This window comes from Phaethon lepturus, unplaced genomic scaffold, assembly GCF_000687285.1.
Source record: "Phaethon lepturus isolate BGI_N335 unplaced genomic scaffold, ASM68728v1 scaffold37428, whole genome shotgun sequence".
Classification (NCBI taxonomy): domain Eukaryota; kingdom Metazoa; phylum Chordata; class Aves; order Phaethontiformes; family Phaethontidae; genus Phaethon; species Phaethon lepturus.
The window spans coordinates 48802-68595 of NW_010558990.1; the positions used below are offsets into that span (position 1 = coordinate 48802).

General features: G+C 41.9%; 1 protein-coding gene across 1 annotated transcript in view; it reads right to left on the reverse strand.

Moving 5' to 3' along the window:
• LOC104625575 (MAM domain-containing glycosylphosphatidylinositol anchor protein 2-like) overlaps positions 1-19794 on the reverse strand; it is a 33176-nt gene that overhangs the window by 9411 nt on the left and 3971 nt on the right. The window contains exon 3 of the mRNA XM_010293234.1: positions 3591-3920. Within this exon, the coding sequence (XP_010291536.1) occupies positions 3591-3920 (330 nt within the window). The remainder of the gene's footprint in view (positions 1-3590; positions 3921-19794) is intronic.

The window sequence follows — 19794 nt, forward strand, 5'->3', positions numbered from 1 at the left end:
TATATCTGTGCAAGTCCTGGCATTTGGAAAACGTTTTTGTGCCTAGGCCTTATGTTCATAATTACCACAGCAGTAATGAATCTTGATGAATCAGTAATGACCTTCAAAAGCACACTGAAACTATTTCAGCTTCCACTTAATTGGGTAATGAAGTCATACAAATAGGCAGAATTTCTTTTAAGATGCTAAATAAGGTTGATCCAAAACACTAGTTTTTCTTCCCCCTTTCTGATTTTCTTGAGTGTTACGGGACAGTAAATTTAAGAGCTGACATAATTCATCACTGTCTGCAGAAATTGTGACGAGCTTATAGGTACAGCCATCTAATGGATGTTTCCAATAAATCCCATCAATTTCCCAAATGATTCCCAAGCAAGTACAGATAATATAGCGTTCCTGTCTGCCAGATGGGCAATGCATGACTGCACAAACGTCACTGTCCACTTCACCCTGGCAAGCAGACAACAAAGTTTGCATGCAACTGCCATCCATCACACCAAACTCAGCTCTTACCCTGTAATGGTCCTCTCAGTTCTTTACCTGTGAGTAAAGAAGCTTGAAGAACATGTTTCTTTTGGCCAAGAGACAGGCCCCTTGTCAATGAATCTGTTGGTTAGTGTCCCTACAGTCTTCATGGGATAACTGAGGAGGGAAGGGAGCTCAGATGGTCTCTAGCCCAAGCCTCAGCTCAAAGCATGGCCAGATGTGAGGTCAGCCCTGAGGCTGCTCAGGGCTTTATCAGGTCTTCAAAAACCTCCTGGGATGGAGATCCCACAATGTCTGTTCCCCACCCAGATGCCCTCATGGGGAAAAAATTGCTCCTTATATTGAGCCTGAACTTCTCATTTCAACTCATGCCTGTTGCCTCTCACCTTCCCAGCACACACTGCTGTGAAGAGCCCAGCTCCATCCTCTTGATACATCCCTTACAGGCAGGGGACAGCTGCTCTGAGGTACCCCAGGTCTGTCTCTTCTCCAGGCTGGACAAGCCCCCTTCTCCCAGCTGCTCTTGACCGTCTTCATGACTTCCGCTGGACTTGGCCCAATTTATTGAAGCCGCTCTTGCATCAGGGGTCCAAAACTGGACATGGTATCCACTGGCCTCCATGGCTGCCAGGGCAGGCTGCTGCTCATGTCCACTCGCTGTCTACCAGGACCCTGCAGAGCTGCTCCGGGGCCAGGCAGCCCCAGCCTGTACCACTGCAAGGGAACAGCCCTCCACAACTCTCTCACCAAGATCCTTGTGTTGCTCCAGCACAGTCATTCTGAAGTTAACTAAAAGTCCATAAAATCGCGCAAAAGCATTTCAAGAGTTATCAAACAGTAAAAAAAAATACTTCTGGTTTATAGTTATAAAATTTAGCAAAAAGAAGTAAAATACTCAAGGATGCCTGAACACAAATAAAAAATAAATACCAAATAATAAAATAAGAACTAACTAAATTAAATAAAACTAGTGTTTTCCTCCTGTCTCTCAAAGTTTGTGCATGTGTGTATTATGTTTGGGGGTGGGCCATCGCAAAGGTGAACTGTGTAAATGCTGACTGCTTGTTCACTTATACGCACACAAATTCTGACTCTCTGTCAGTGACCCCAAGTCTCTGCATCTCATTTTCCAAACACACCTTATGCTCAGTCCACTTCTCCAAACTATGCTTCACCACTTTGGCTATAAAGGTGCTACAGAAGACTGTGCTGAAGGCTTTACTAAAGTCAAGGCAAACAGCTTTCCTTTCCCTCCCCCTGCCCACAGAGACACTTTTTTTACCACAGCAGGCAACTAGGTTGGGTCAGGCACAGTTCACTTCTGATAATCCATGTGTGTTGTTTCCAGTCACCTCCTGGTCCTTCACGTGGATTGACATGGCTTCTAGGAGAACATGCTCCCTGACCTCCCGGGGACTGAGGTGCACTCACCTGCATCTCCTTCTTGCTTTCTTGGAAGATGCGCTAAATTTCAGTTTTTCCAGTCTTTGTTGGATCTCCTTAGGTCACCACAACTTTTCAAAGATAATAAAGTGGCCTTGAAATGACACTGGTCAGTTCCCTTAGATACCTCCTGTCCAGTCCCATGGGCTTATATATGTCCATTTTACTTACATGGCCCCTAACTCAATCACATGGCTTTATTTCCCATGCTCCTATCCAAACCACAGGTCAATCCTGCCTCATCTTCCTCTTGTACAGAACAGTCTTCATTAAACCCTTTCAGTGGGCAAGCCTTCCAGACTCAGAAGCGATGTGGCGCTCAAGCGGAATCCATGGTACCAGTATAGTACTGAAGATTGAGGGCGAGTTCATGTATTAAAATCTAAACAATCTTTTAAGTTGTAAGAGAGATTATTTAGACATGACATATACTTGCAAAGTATTACTGATGTAAAAATTGGAGAATAGAAATGTGGATATACTCTTTAAGGAAAATGTCTGCATTTCAAAATTTTTTTGAAAAAGTAGAAAGCATATACTTGAATGTGTTTGGTAAAAAGGGGTCAGAAGATGTCTATTAAGCATTTTCTTTCCGTGCTATAAAAATGTTTTCCACTGTGTTCTTTATCATCTTACTTCTAAACAGCATGCACCATGTGCCTTACGCCAATGGATAACAAGCACAATCTGAGGAAAAACACAGCAACGCTTCATATAAAAGACAGGATGGATAGTAGATATATACTGACATTATTTGCCTCTGCATTTTAACATAAAAGTGTTCTGAAAACAGAAATGCTTTTTTTTATCCTTCTTTGTAGAAATCAACCAGAAACAACTCTTTTTTTTTTGGTTGTAACTAATTTTTGGCAGGAAAAAATTCTGCATTCAGAATGTTTTCTAGTTCATTTTATTAACACGGACTACCTCAGTTACTGAAATCAACTACTGGGGGAAAAGTCTATGCAATCTATTGGTTACAAACCAGTTTTTAGCAATGGGATAAAGAAAAGCAGCCAATTACTATTGTGTTACATATTCCTATTCCACAGTAGGAATAACAAGATATTTATTATCAATCAAAGTAATAGTCACGGCTCTAGTCAAGCTCATCAAAGAGAGAGACATCTCAATCGCTGATCTGGGAACGTATGTAACAGATGCCTTAAACTTTTTGCCTATTGGGAATAGCATGATTCATCAACATGCAATGAGTAACTTTTAAGAAGAAAGAGCTCCTTCCTCCGTACTTGGCACTTGCTGGTCGATTAGAGTAGCTGGATGGTCTCCGTTTGGTTAACATAACATCCTCCTGTTTCTCCTTGCAGCTTCCTACCAGTGATTTTTTTCATTACTCTGGATGCCTTGAAGACCTAAATAAAGGTCAAAGTCCTTTTATAGAAGCAGTAACTTTTCTGACAGTAAAAGAGGGCTTGTCTGGGTAAATCAGACATTAGTATGTTCTTGGGAGAGAGCACCACATGCCACCTATTCAGGTTTCTGTCCTTTAATCAAAGCAACTCAGCCCCTGGCCTAGGGTCTGCTTAGATATCCCCATGATGAGAAGCGCTCTGCATATACACTTCTTTTTACTATGAGTCAACGAAAGCCATAGTTTGGCTATATCAGAGTAAAACTGGTATCAAAGAAAGCGTCCTTACCTGTACTGCTGGAGATGTTGACATCAATGCTGATATCCGATATGCCACCTCCCTTCAGAGACGCAACACACGTGTATGTCCCAAAGTCAGTGAATTTCAAGTCAATGATGTCCAGGTTTGTGGTGCCAGGTGAAACATCGGGGTCAGTCTGTGTGATGACCATCCTTTCAGAGCTTCGCAAGGGCCGTCCATTTTTAAACCAGCTGAACGTAAGCTCTTCAGAAGGGATGGCTTCCACCTGGCAGGAGATTTTCACCTCTCTCCCAATCTGGATGTTGTCATCTTTGTGATAGGGGTCAGGGGTGATCCAAAAACGTCCTTTTTTTAAGGCTGAAGTATGCAAAAACACAAGTGTAATATAATGAAGTACCAATTTTGCATATTCACATTTTGCAAAGACTTAGTATGCTCATGGTTCACTTTATGCCTGTGTATGATTTTAATAGGTCCAACAGGACAAGGGGTTTTAAACCGAAAGAAGGGAGATTCAGACTAGCTATAAGCAAGAAATGTTTTTACATTGAGGGTGCTGAAACACTGGAACAGGTTGCCCAGAGAGGTTGTCCCTTCCAACCCAAACTATTCTGTGCTTCTGTATTGCTCAGAATGTCACTGAGGCTTCCAATGCACACATTTAGCCCATGGTTAATTTTTTGTAGGATCAGATCTTAATCAAATATCATCACAGATTATACATTGCTAAAGTACTTGTCATTTCCAAAATGAAAAGGAAGTCACAGCACCTAAATTAGACTGAACTGCTGACAACTGAAGAGTAACCAAAATAATTCATGAATCTTCAGTGTTTGTTACCTGTCTCTCGAGGTATTTACAAGCCTTTTCTGACCCCATGTTATCAGAGCACTGAGAGAAGAGAAAATAGAGATATCAACCTAACATTACTAATACAACCAGTAGTGTCATCTCCAATCTATCTGGAAACAAACACAGTCATGCAAAATAGCTTTGCTCCAGCTGGTTAAATAAGAAGAGGTAAGCACATGCCTGAGGCTACAGCCTGCCCTGGTTTACACACACTGTTCCTTCCCCACGGCTGCCCGGAGGGCTCCCTCCGTCCCCGCGGCTGCCCGGAGGCAGGCTGCCTCACCCCGCTGAACGGCAGAGCGGCGGCAGCCGACTGCACTGCCCTGTTCAGGTGGAGGAATTGCTGCCAGCTCCAAAAGGTAAGGGGGCTGAAAGTACGTGTTTAGGCCTTAGCAATGGGCGAGGGGAAAAAGATGGTCTTCTGAGATACAGCCATGCAGGAGAGCCCGTCACGAGCACCTGGCTTGCACTTCCCTGGCTGGGTCTTGTCAGCTGAGAAGAACCCATCCCGGACTCACAGGAGCAACCTGAAGCCGAAGGTTGCACACACAACAGAGAGAACATTATCCCTTAGAGAGGCACAGTGTATCCCAAGGATCTCTGTCTGCATCCAAGACTATTCAAGCCCACAAATTCAATTGATTCTCTAAACCACAGCAAAGCAGAGATAAAGTAGTCTCAGTGTTTCAGATGGGAACCCCAAGACAGATGAGTTTTTTGAGGTTGTTTCAAAGTGCTCAGGAGAGCCCTACACCCAACATGAGGGCACGGCCACTTTGGAAAACACTATTCCCCACCATCTTCCTGGGGAGACCAGCATCTTTTACTAGCATTCCCTCATCAATCTACTGCACGGGAGCAAAATAATACTGCTACTCACTTATCTGATTTTTTTCTTGTCACTCTTTAACTGAGCATAAAACTATCCAGAAATTATCATCATTTACATCAATAAAGTGATTGCTCTAAAGCAGTGTTGGTATGATACTTATTTTTGGAAGAGTGCCTCAGAATCAGCCATTAAGTCCTTCAAATACACATATATTTTGATGTACTGAATATAAAATGCTGCTTATACAATCCCAAGATCCCCCTCCCTCTCTCTGTGTGTAAGTATGTACGTATGTTTATATACGCTATCTCCAAATGAAAAGTTACCCAATGAAAATACCAGTTAGAAACGTTACAAGCAAATACCCAGGTTGAAAGCAAGCCCTGGAAGACAAACATCTAAATCCACCATTTCTTGTCATTGTGTTGGCTTCTACTGAACAGTTTCCCAAGTTGCCCTGTTGATCCCTCCTGCTCTATCTGCACCCCCACGCAGGCACAGTGCCCCACATGTGGAGCATTTGGGGAAAGGCTCCATTTGCAGCACTCTCCTGTCTGGCCTCATTTACTTACACGCTTACAGCCACTGAAGTGTGATGTTCTTACAAACAGCAAAGGCTATGAGCTGAAAATCTCCCTGGATCCCATACTGCGGGTAGTACATACATCCTACTTGCTGCGTACACAAAGTGTAACAACGTCAATGGAAATAGATGTATGAGGCACCAAGCATGCTGAGAAAGCACAGGGCGTCAGGTCCTTACATCTCTACAAGTGGTGAAAATGCTAATTCAGACTCAATTTTGTAAGCTCAGTAGCTCCTTGAACAAAACAACTCTTTGGAGCTTGCAAATGCCATGCTGAATTAGCACTTCCACAACTTTCAAAAGAATTAACATTTAATTAATAATTAGGCTTTTTTTTCAATGTGGGAAAAGAAGCGTAAAATCTGGCTACTTGTGGACACCCCCCTTCACATGGTGTGAAAACTTCTTCCATTGAGGAAGCCAGCCCTTTTAATCAGAGGATGAAAAAATTGTTAACATGTGCTGTGCTGATCAGGTATGGCATGAAAGACATTTGTCCAGGCACTGCTATTTAGTTGTAAATGTGTATTCAAGAATCCAAATGGTTGATGTGTTTTTAAGAATTTATTATTCCGTTTATTTAAGAAAGTTTTGTGAGTTTTATCAAGATTAGATTTGCACAAAAATGCACTAGTCTTTACCGAGCATCTCTCATTCCCCTTTAAAAGCTGCAGCCAGTTCCCCGGGAAGCAGAATGAACACGCAGCTTTGATTCAAGAGGATGAACCATACGTTGTATGACAGCTGGAAACTGCCACAACAGGTAACTTTGAATCACAAGCTGAACTTTTTTGTTTGAAAATGGAAGAACAAACAATGCTTACATACACAAAAAAGAAGTAAATTTATTATGCAAATCATTTTTGGAGAGGGAAAAAGAAAAAATAACTCATGATAGGCATGACGAGAAGCACATTTCAAACAGAATTAGTTGCTAATAACCTCAATAAACTATTCTTATTTCCAAATTCTTCTCCTTTGCTTCAAGTACTCATACAGACTACTTCAGCAGTTTCTCATTCCTATAAAGGAACAAGAAGCTCTAACAGAAAAGCCACATTAACTTTCCCCTGTCCTTTGTTATGGCTAGTGCTACAATAACCCCTGCAAGCTGGGGTAAGGGGTACAGAACCTCAAGCTTTGGGCCATGAGCCACATACTTTATGTGTAAGGCCAGGAAAGGCTCTACTCTCTGGCTCATGGAATACATTACAAAAACAGCTCAGTTTTGTGGCTGTTGCTTGTTGGTTAGGTTTTACGCAGGCTGAGTGTTAGGTTCAAGAAGTAACTGGGCTGGATCATCCAGTGCCCTGATCGGGCACAGCCAACTCTAATCACTGAAGAACTGTGCAGAGCATATATCTGAGCTAAGTATTTTTCCCTATATCCAAATACAAGCAACTCTCCATGTTACTGCTGTGATCTTTGTACCAAAAGGTGATTACTGGGATGATTCATTGGTTCTTGAGAGAAAGATATAAGGCAGGTGGCAGGTAAAGAAAGTCAACTCTCATCACCAGCTCTTGCTTCAATCATACCAGGTCCCTCATCTCCTTAGAGCCTTACAGATGGAAAAAGCAATCCTGCTTTCACACAACTGCAATTCAAAAGATTCACAGCCTTACAACAAAGATTTTAGATAGTCTCTAAAAGACTTGTGAAGTGTATTTGTAACCCTAAGCCTTTTTCCTAATCTGTCAAGACATCTTAGGAAGTCAACTTTTCTCATTGCATGCTGTTGCTCATGCTTGTAGTCCTTGCTGGTTCCCAGATTTTGTAGAGGAAAATAAAAACTCAATTTCCTTCCTCTCAAGGAGCAATTCACTGATTTTGCTGGCAGCTGTGGTGGTGTTAGACGCAGCTCACCTGTGCCTGTCCAGGTTTAAGGCACCAGCTTCGTAATACGGAATTTCAGGAATAAATAAATACAGCAGTGGGTTAAATACTCAAGTTCAACATACAGAATGGATGTATTTAATGTATGCAGTGCAAGTACCTGGATCTCATTTGTGGATTCCATGGCTAACACACGGTCTTTATAAAATTGTAAGTATCCCATCACTGAGAAATACAGAAAAAGTAAAATTACTTGGCTAACTATTGTTAAAGGCACACAAAATGTATAGCAGTACATCAAGTGATGTTTTATTGCAGAAATTCAGAATTATTTATGCTCCCCTGAAATAATTTCTCTGCTGTTTCTCTCAAACAGCAGAGAAAAGGCACGTTTCTACTTACGTCATTACTCTGATGCATGATTTCTGTGACCTGAACTTCGTTGTATTATGACGACACACATAACTAATTGCAAAGCAATCACAAACTTGGACTAATATGCAGATTTTCTATGTTAAATGAAAAAAGTCCTGTGTTTAAGTTGGTGGATCACAGGCCACCAGCTGACCAGGAGTCACACTGGGTTCCTGTGAGATAGGGACCATCCTACCACGCTCCCTTGCAATGCCGGCAAACAACAAAACAAATATTAATACCTCTCGATGCTTTCGTAGACACCAGTTTGTCAAAGCTATCATCCAACTTCTACACAACTAGGCTGGGTTTCAGATTTGTTTGTCTGAATGATTAAATGAACAAATGTATGAAACAAAGGAATCTGCTCCAGTATCACAACCTTGGAAACTGCAGTGCAGTCCACGTTGTCTGGTTTATTTACTTTTATGTGAAAGCCCAGCATAAATGGGTCTCTGTACTAAATAAAAAGTCATTCCCACTGAAGAAAGACTCCTGGAAATCCTTCTAAATGTTTCTTCCATCATTAGCATGTCTACCTCTATCAAACCAGTAGAAGCAAAATAAAAGTTCCTATCATAAGCTCCAAAGAAACACAAAGTCTTTGTTTATTTTGGCCGTGGGCAACAAAACTGCATTGTCTTCAGTATTCCACAGGATATTGCCCTAAACTATATTATCAAACAGCTAAGCTGAGTATAGACAATTTAACAACAATATCTTTCTCACTGGTGAATACCACAGTGCAGTCTGTTAAACTTCATTCTGTTACATTAAAATACGTTATTTTATGTATATGGAACACTGAAAACTTAAATTTGCTTTGTCAACCACCAAAACACATGAAAGCAAAATCATTCAGTATTACAGTCTTCTAACCTGATTCTCAAACAGCAGAGCAAAACCATGCTCCACATAACCAATTCGCAAATATCAGCTCTCTATAATGAAGGTTCACCTGGATTGTGACATCTGTACAGTCTGTACATCAATTCTGGACACAGACGAGCCTACTCTGAAGCATCTTGTACACAATCACTTCTGTTTTTTTAATGAGGAATGAGTATTGTCCATCATACTTCAGCACTGTTGCGGCCATGGTACCATGTATGGAAAATTTCAACAACAAACAGGGGACTGCATTTACAAACGGAATCCTATTCTTCTGTGAACGCAGCCACATGGACACCTGACGAAAAGCAATGTCTCGGTTTAGCTTCAAGTCCAAATGTACCTAAGATCCAACCTGCACACGTGCTTCACTCCATGCTTCAACAAAGCAACCTGTAGCCAGGTCAGGGGTAGAAAACCTTACTCTAGTGAAACTGGACCTCATGATGTGTCAGTGGTTTTGAGTTTGGAGCATGGTGTGACTCTTGGACAACACAGAATAGGAAGCTTTACTAATGGGATGCAGTTGTTGAAATGGTAAGCTTGTTGGATAAAACCTGTGTGTCCAGCTGATGCTTTAAGAAGTCAATTTTCCAAACAGCAAGCAAAATAAGATTAACAGATTTGGGGGAATAATATAAATGGAGGGGAAAAAAGTATGTCCAGATTCAGCGTTACATAAAGATGATGCGGTTAAGAAAGACTAAAATATATGGTTAAAGGCTCATACATCTGCTGGTGACTAATTAGAATAACGGATAAAGAAAAGCTGCAGTTCACACATTCCACCTGCACTCACTTCTTCGTTGTCTCTGTGCACTGAGCACTTCTAATTCGGCAGCACACCGGCAGCAAATTGAGCTGCTCAAGTCGCAGCCTTGGGTGCCTCAGCTCTTCCCTCTGGATATGCCAAAGTTTCTGCAAGTCCTTCTGTTTCCTGCTTCCACTGTTCACTTTTTATTTTTTGTGCTATTCTAACACTCAGCTACTATAATTACAGTGGGTTTTGGTGGGGGGTTTTTTTAATCAAAGCGTGATTGCGAGGCAACAGACACCTCTTTCCATCCATATTTTTCTTTTTGTCGCCAAGAAGCCTTGAAAACCTGCACCACAGATCACAAGGAGCCATCCTCTCCCTTGGATGTTTCAAACAATGAGTCTCAAATAATAAGTCATGGTGGATGTGGCCTGGCAGAGTCTGCAAGATCCACCACACAGACCAAATCAGTGCACATTTCAGTATCTTTCAGTAAGAACAGTCACTCTCCCTGGTCATTCTTCAAAGCAAACAAAGCAATAAACCCCTCAAAACACAAAATTGTGGAAATCTGCCAACATGTGCTTTGTCTTACAGACAGTTCACAGGACCTAGAAATTCCTAGAGCGACCACTGTGTATCTAGCCATGGGCTTCACCTTTTCCTCTTACAGAAATACCTAACTGGATGAAAAGAAAGTGGACGGGACAGATCCCTCAACACCTTCTGAATAGCACCAGCCCACAGCATTTTTGAATGAAATACTCAAAGTCTTGCTAACTTGCCTGCACGGCAGTTGCATCTATTTTGTCCTCTGTTATTCAGATTCATTCTTGGCTGACGGGGGACAATCAGGTCTGCCAAGGTCAGCATCATACTGTTGGTTTCTTTTTCCTGTAGCAGGGAAAGCTCTCTTACCTTATGGTTCATCTCTATAACCCTGTTAACTACTTGGTCTGCTACTGAGATATAGAAACTTTCTTACTCTGAAGGGAGGTCTGCACATTTTGCTCAGAATTAGAAAGTCAGTCTAACATCAAACAAAATCACCCATAAACTCTGCACGGAGCTAGCTTCACCTGCATTAGGAGCAAATAATGTTATTTGTTGTTTTCACATAAGAGAACTCTCTCCAGCAGAAAATACGCCTGCCGAGCGAGCAGGCAGGGTGCACTTTGTTTGGGTCATAAGGAGTACATTAAAAAATAGCATAACTACAAAAACATCCACAGGTCTTTTAGGGAGAATGCACCAGTGTTGACCACTCTTCTCAAAATTCAAATTTCTTAAATAGGGTATTTAGGATTCTGCAAGATAATTTTGACAAAATTATGCTGCCTGCATGTTCCCTTTAGTCACCTTCCTATACAAAGACAGACTTGAAGTACAGTCTTGCTAAAAAAAGACACATATTTTCAGCATTCTACCAAGAGTTTATTTTGCTTCTGTCAACATGGTTTTGGCTTAAAGTTCTTTAAAACCTTAACTTTCAGTAGCTATCAGAACAATTAAGTTGTCAAGCATCTTCTACTAGAGCATCTCCAAACTTTTTAATATCAAGTAATTATTTGGCACTTAGAAGACCAGATGTATTCATATTTTCAATTTAAATGCAAATACTGTGGAGAGATTTCAGGTTTTGTCTCTATTTTTATAAATGCTTCTAATTTTTAGAAGAAAAGGATTTATTCTTCTGGAGATGCCATGTGGCAGGTGTCTGTTTTTACGTGTGCTCTAGTTAATTAGCTCCTATTTCTTTCACTGATTTTCTTTTGAAGGAAGGGGAGGTGTATACTTTGCTGTAATGAAGATTTCAGTTCACAAGTTACTCAGTATATGACCCATTAAATAGATGATGCTGAGATCAAAGTATGCGAAACACAGCATGGTTTCTTTTAACTGATTTTAGAAATAAATATTCAAGAGAAATAAGCATCGTCAGAAGAGCAAAGACATATAGGTTTATACAAATATTTAGGTGGCAGCTCAGGAGGTTTCTAGACCAATTGCCTGCTCAAAACATGGCGAGATGTGAGCTCAGACCAGGTTGTTCAGGACTTGAAAACATCCAGGGATGGAGATTGCACAACTCTTTTGCTGTGGTTCCGTTTGTGAAAACCAGCAGTTGCTCCCGTGGTGTCACATCAGTATAAATCTGATTTTGGGACAGAAACTGCACTGTCCTACCAGGGATCAGCACACAATGCAGCCCCGCCTGCCTGGGGATGCCTTTCATCTCTGATTTTAAGAAGACACAGATAATGATTCAAACTCATCAAGGTGGGTACATGAGGGTGAAATAGCAAAAAGCGAAGGAAGGCTGATCAATAAGCAGTGGCGACAAACGGGCAGCTGGCATTCAGTATTTTTTGAAACCCCAAGCAAAAGAAAGGGAAAAAAACCCAAACAACCCAAAACATTTCCTAGGCTACAAAACCCCACGCCGTTACAGCTTGCCAAGCCGATATACTGCGTGTGGCCCCGGCCAGACCCGGGGGCTCGAGGCTGCCCTGTCCCACGGGCTGCCCACCTCACAGGCGAACGGGAGCTTCACAAGCCTCGTCACAAGCCAGACAAGAACTGGGATAGGAATTAAACAATTCAGAGAAGGTGACACAATCCCCAGTGGGCTGTGCACTTACCAAACAAATTATAAATCCTCTGAACATTACAGCTGGGTGTTTTCCAAGGCTAATGCCTTTATAATGTTTAATTCTTGTGCCAAAGCTGTCAAAAGAAAATAGCCTTGCTGAATTTTCTTTGATGCCCAAAAGTAATATATTGCAAATCTTCACTCTTCTCTTTGCCCACACACCGCAAATGAAACTCAGCACATAGTACTTGCCTTTCTTCCAAAACCTAGAGCAAACCCCCAGTTTCCAAGGCTTCCACACCGGATTGTCCCCATCTCCTGCTTCTTGTGTGGCTCAAGAGCTTTATTCAGCTGCAAGATTTTGTTAGAGACTGGATTTGTTCCAACATGGGATGTGTTTCCCTTCAACACTTTGTTTTTATTCCACAGTTCAAGGCCTCAAAGAATTAATTGGGATCTTATAAAACTTTCCAAAATGCTTTAAAATCAAAACTTTGCAAAACTCCATTTTTTTCTGCCAAAATGATAACATTGTTATGACTATACAGACCTCATTATGTATAAATTGGCCAAGATCTAATAGAATATTAAACTATGACACCACACCTCTGCCAAAAAAAATTATCACGCATTAGTCATTAATAATTGCATTAGTAGTTAATAATTGCTAGCCAACCAAAAGTGAGGATAACATTTTTTCCTTGCCCCTAGCGAAGAAGGAAGATCACTAGCCAAAGCAGCCACACTTGCAAGGGTCAGAAGGAGAGAGAGCAAATGAATATTACCTCTTGAAATCCCTTCTGATACACCTTTAGAGATATGTGGTGCCTCACAGGTACCACAGGGTGTTTTGCAGAGCAACAAACTTATTTAAAACAGAAATTTCTATACACAAAAATTCTGGGAAGCCCTAATGAAAGGGCCGAAGAATCAATAAACCATCTACATTTTTCTATGAAACCATTTTATGAACTCATCCATGATACACCCCAGACTGAGAGAAAGCACACACACCTGAGACTACTATTGCAGATAATAAAAATAAATGGACTTCTTAAACTCTGAAGCTCAACTTTTTTACACATTCATTCTCAGAGCTGTAAACTTTTAGGATAGTGCATTGGTAACTTATGACTGTAGCAACATGTAGGATGTGCTGTAAGATGAGGTTTTCTAGGCTAAAAACTTGTCTCATTGAAATCTCACTCACAGGGTGCATCTCCCGGTGGAAGAATCAGAGCTGGCTGGTATTACTTTTTGGGCTAAACTGTACTTAAAAAGCTGGAATAGGCCCCAGGGAAATGCCTGCAGCGGTGCTGGCTCCTGCGAGTGAGCCAGGAGGGCTGACGTGGGGTGGGAGACCAGGCTGGCACCCAGCCTCCGATTTACAGAGCTGTCTCTCACCCTCATCCAGCACAGGGTTCTCCCCCAAAGCCCATTTGCAAATAGTTTTGAAAGGTCCATTTAAACCCCACACCACAGGAAGGTAGTTTGTCTTGTCCAACAAGACACAGCAGAAACTAAGCAAGGTGGTGAGTGCTGGCTGTTAAAGAGTTAAGTAACCCGCTTAAGATTATGATCAAAAAATCATAAATATATGATCAATATACATTGGCATAGCGCAAGAGGGAGGACAGGTGCCCAATGGCCACGGTGGTTCAGCAAAGGCACAGCACAGCCCTCCGTCGCGGCACAGCTTGCCTGATGCTACTCCAAAGCTGCTTTCAAGGGATGGCAAACCCACCACAGACATGCTTATGCTGGCGACAAGTAGGTGATATCAATGTCAGAGCAGTGAGACACAGGGAGAGACTCCTGCGAAGAGCTGGGAGGGTGCTGGAAGAAAGCTAGCGAAATCGCAGGTGGAGTTGGTTGTTTTTACACAGAAAAAAAAAAAAAAGAGATGAAAGAGATGAGATGAAATGGATGCCTGTGACGAAGACAACTGGATTCGATGACCCAGGAGGTCCCTTCCAGTCCTATTCCAGAATATGAATTTCAAAACCTTGGCACTTTTACGAAATCACTCTTGCTTTCTAGTCTGCCCCAAGGAAAGCGCAACCATCAATGGATACTGAAAGCCAGCATGGGGGCTGCTGTATTTCCACCCTACCGAAGCATTGCGGGGAGCACACCTCTGCCAGCCTCCTGCGGCCTGCAGGACCCACGGCCACGCAGCACCGCGCACAACGAAGCTCCACGTGCCTGCACAGTCCCTCATTAGGAAGTCAACTGTGGTCGTCGCTTCGGCGTGGTGTAGTAATGCCGGTTTTACGTGTGTGGATATTTGCCAAGGCCTTTGTCTTTCTCCAGACATGAAATAAGCACTACTATAATCAGTCTGCTGTGAGACCTTCCCAGAATACAGAGAGAGGGAAAAAAAGGAAGAAAAAAAGAGTTCCTTCTGGTAGTTGCACTGACAACCCGACATTTTAGGCTTGGCATGCTGGAGCCAGCATCCCCGACCAGCGTTCCCATCGTCACAGATGAAGCCAGCTAACGATCACGCACATCGATGGACACATCGCTCGGCCGCTGGCCAGCATCCAGCGGCTGCAAAACTGCCGGGCGCTGACTGTCACGGATGCTGCCAAAACCCAATTTCCACCTTTTGGATCAAACTTGTGAGCCTTGCCGCGGTTCTGGCACTCGGTGCCAGCCCACGGGGGCCCTGCTCACAGTGCGATTAACAGCGTTTGAGGCTCTTTGAGGGGTGACAGCAGAGGTGCTGATGTATAACCAGACTTATTTTTATCCCTTACATCATTTTACATCCCTTTATCCCCATGCTGTAAACCAACAAGGGAAATTCCTAAGAAAATGCTCTGGGATAAACGGACCCACTGCAGGAACGCAGAACGGTAAGCAGGGGTGTGAGAATGGACATCAGAAATACCAGACTACAGGATTATTACTTATTTTAAAAATCTATTAAAAAAGCAATGAAAATTTAATTTATTTCACAATCTGGGTATTTTCTTTTCTTTTATTCCCCCCACCTTCTTTTTAGCAGTCGCTACTACACAGTTCACATACAATTTTAAAGACATAATGGAATAGGTACTTCCAGCAATCTTGGCCTTAAAATGCATTTCCCCAGAGCGCTTTTTGTTCAGCAAAAGCTTTTGTGCTAATGTTGAGTACAGGTCATTTAAAATTATTATTTTATATTTAAACTGACAGGGAATCCCACCCCTTTGAAAAATTAACACCAGACACTACGTTTCCGCTTCACAGAAGGGAAAAGTCACACAGTCAGAGTCAATTGGGACTAAAAAAATATTGCAGTTATAGTAGAAGAGACGGAGGAATCTATTTAAAGAACGTAATGGGAGAAGTTGCTGACAAGGCAACAAATCTGAGTCGGTGCACACTGACACCCTTCCAAATCATTTCAGTGCTCTTTAAGACCTGTAAAACATTTCTCTGGCTCTACCTGTTTCCCAATCCGAAGCACAGATGTCCTTCAAAGATGCTGCCCAGCATTTTTGCTCTCTTACGGGATGGAGGAGCCACCTTACACCCTTCATCATCAAAAGTCTCCAATTCTTCATTGACATACTGGTAGCTACAGATAGATTTTATTTTCTTTTTCCCCTTTGCAGTGTATTTGGAGTATTTGTTCTTTCATGTGCTAGTAATTCTGAGTACCCAGTTTGAGTCTTGTTGAAAATGTATAATTTTCCAGAAGCTGCAGACATACGTTTATCTTGATTCCTGCCTCTTTTGACATTTCCAGTTGTCACCCAAAATCTGTACGGTATTGTGATGATCGTGTTTTTATGTAGTATCTTAAGGATTACAAGGCCAATATTACAATTTCTCTAATGCCTTTTGCTTCCCTCTCCAAATACACATTTAAGAGAGAATTTTAAAGGAGTAAAACAGCCTCCAACAGCAAAGTCTAAAAGATCCTCAGGCTAGAAGAGTTTCCTGGGACATGGAATAAGCTGGATGTTCCACTTGCCATGCCAGATCAGGACAAGGAACTGAGCCTGGGGCCACATCACAGATGAGGTCCTACCAAGCTCCTGGCAATGATGTGAAGTCCTCTCTGCACAGCTGTGCGTGCACGGGACATGAAGTATCCGTATCACCATGTGTGTTGGCCCAAGGGCTGTGAGGCATTGAAAGGTTTTCCATTTGATTTTAACACAAATGTACATGTGTGTATTTCCTTCTTATCTGAATTAACAAAATCTCCATAGGATGACTGATTACCATCTACCTCTAATTGGGACCAGGTATACAGTGACAAATTCATAGTGAAAGCAAATTAACAGAAATATTTTGGGTGGGAAAGAACTCTGAAGGACATACACCAGGTTTCCTCCATCCTGGCCTTTATGACAAATTATTTCCATTGCATCAGAACAACATTTTTTTGCTCCACCAGGGAAAAGTCAGAAATACAGAACATCCTCCAAGCAAGCACAGCACTAAATACACACATCAGGCATGGAGGTTGTCAGGAACTTTGTTTATCCAGAGGGGATGTGTTGGATTTACTTCTTGAGAGACGGCTTTTTTTTTTTTTTCTTTTATTTTGAAGAGGAGAACATCAAGTTTTACTAGAAAAAGGGGAGTCAAGATTCCCTTAGAGCTTCTCTGCTTTCTAATCGTTTTGTCTAGAAATATGTTATGGGAAGCTACTCTAATCATCAGTCTGAGCAGGATGTGAAGATGCCACTGATGAGAGCACCCACCAATACTCAAATGCTAGCAGACTTGCAATCATTTAAGGGACTTAAATCTAAAGAAAATACTTGGAAAGAAACATTCATAGTTAGAATTGGTGAGCAGCCAGCTTTGCTGAAATGAGAGTATTTCTTCCTTCTCTGGTTTGACCCAAGACACCTTGATGGACAAAAATGTCTTTGATGGAATAAGATATTTTGCAATAACTCTGGGTACAGTTAAGCTGATAATGGTATTCTTTAAAATGGCTGTATTTCACAGACTTTCTTGCTGAGTGGTGATTTCACAGACTTTCTTACTGAGTGGTGATTTCACCAGGTAAACAGCCCATGGTCACTGATTTGCCTCTGGTGAGCTCCCGTTCAAAACAAACGGAGGAAATGAAAGATATTGCATCGTGTCTGTGCCTCCTAAGGAACAGCACTGTGGTACTCAATTTCCCTTTATCATCTCAGCAAAACTTTCATTAACGTTATCCGACCGTCAAAAGGGAGAGGCACTAACACGACAGCTCTGCAGAACAGAGAAAAAGGGAACAGAGTTTGCAGCTTACAGCCTGCTTAAGGAAGTGGTATCTCTGAAGGAAGTTGCTTTATCTGAAAGCGTTAACTGCTTACGGAGGCAGCATACGAGGGCGTCTCTTCCCCAGCAGCTGTGTGCAATACCGGCGGCTGTTTTGCAATGGATCCGTGGTCATCTGAACCGACGAGCAAGCACCCAGCTTGCTTTTGTAGGAAGGATTTACAACCCTTTTAAGTTATACAGGCCAAAAGAGGAAAAAAACTAAACCAAACAAACCATCCAAAGACAGTTATGACTAAATGGATTCCTCGCTGCAATAGCAGCTTTGGTCTGGGTCTGGTTTTTTTTTTTTAAGAACAAATATCTCCTTCTGTGCCAATGCTCACTGGAAGGGGAGGAAATCAAGTAACAGTGGAACAACAGAGAACACATTAAATGCCTATGCATGTTAGGAGGCTTGCAGATAAATCCTGGGAGCTAACAAATGGAAAGCAATGCACTGAGACCATCATGGCACCTGCTACCCCACCACTCCCCGAGTAGCGCGTGGCAGCTGCAGGAGCCAGTTATTTACAACCTGCAGAAGCTGAGACCACACATTACGCAGCACTTCCACATGGGCACATTTTGCACCGTCTCTCGGGTGATATATATTCCCCCAAGCCATCATATCTGGTCATCTTGCTATTTTACTATATTTATCTCCACTCTTTATGGGTCTTGGAAAAGACGGCTGGAGGAGCACAGCACTGACCTGAATACACCTGGGTGTCACATCAGCGCCTCAATGACTGAATCTGCTCTTTAAACACAGCCTCATCTCTTGCATCTACTGCTTAAGTATGTTGATCCGGACAATTTCTGACTTTCAAAAAGGATAAATTACTTTTGTTACTCTCTTTTTTTACTTTTTTTTGTTTGTTTGTTTGTTTTTGAAGGATTCTCACTGGTTTGGGGTTTTTTTAAATTATTATTGAATGCGAGGTGGTCATATGACATCATTCACGACGGGTTTGAAGTCATCTGTGATGGGTACACAGATGTGGGCAGTCAGCCACAAAGATAGAAGAATGCCCAGAAAAAACCAAGAGCTGCTGAAGGTAAGGTAGCATCAGTGGAATGAGGCATATACAATAAAGGCATGTTCGGATAAATGCGCAGTGAAATGTAGTAAATTTTAAAGGAGCCCTGATGATGCTTTTAAACAATTTTAAATTCCTTTCTGGGTAAGATTAGGGGACTGTTGTCTAGTCCTGGGATTGATAGTTCACCCAACAGAGGATGTAAACTCCATTCACCAAATGCTTCTCCTGCAAGGCTTAGATGCTGTTTCAGGTAAATACTCTTTTCTCCTCAGCTGCTGTGTGAAAATCCTGATACGCAACCACAAAAAAAGGGATGAAATAGAAGCAATGAGCTACAGGCAAAATGCTAAGAAATATACACACAAAATAAAATCAAAACCATGATACAAATTTCTCCCATATTTCACTGCTAAGCTCAGCATTACTTTTAATAAAGATAAATCAACCAAGACCGGAATAAAGATTTTTTTTCTAAAAGACAGTTCTTCCCCTTTAACAGAAACAATAAGGGGAAAATCATAGCAGGCAGCAATGCACTGGGCTAGAAGGGAGTTATGCTTCCTTTATTTAATGGGATGTTCCTCCTGGTGGTCCCTTCTCAGAATTAACAGGGCCACATACCAGAGAGGAAAAAAGAAAAAAGACACCTCAAATACTTTAATGATATTTTGTTCAACATCTTGCAGTTCCTAGGAATCTCATAGGCATGGTCTTCTATAAATAAAAATGTGAGGGCATATTCTTATTATGCTATGACTCATGAAATTTGTATCTGCAGGGAGCTAGGGACTTTGGCTTTTCCTCTGGGCTCTCTGGTGCTGTCTGCTGGGTCAATTAAAATATCAAGATTTCTTTTCACACAAAGCCTTTCCTCTCCCTTTGCTTATTCCGAGTGTGTGTTTCACTCACATCTTCCCTTCACAACCTCATCACCATTGTAAATCACAGCCAAATTAATGTCGATGCTATGTTCCTGAAACAAGACTGCTTTTGCCTCTTCACAACAAAACCCCTAAGCCAAATGCCAAAAATTCAAATGGAAATACAGTATTACATATAAATCTGTGGACATCTCCTGAAAAACTCCTGCAGACCTAGGCTGATGCAGTGCTCTCTCCCTGACCTCCAGAATAGAAATAGCTTCTAATTCCTCGTCCTGCTGAAG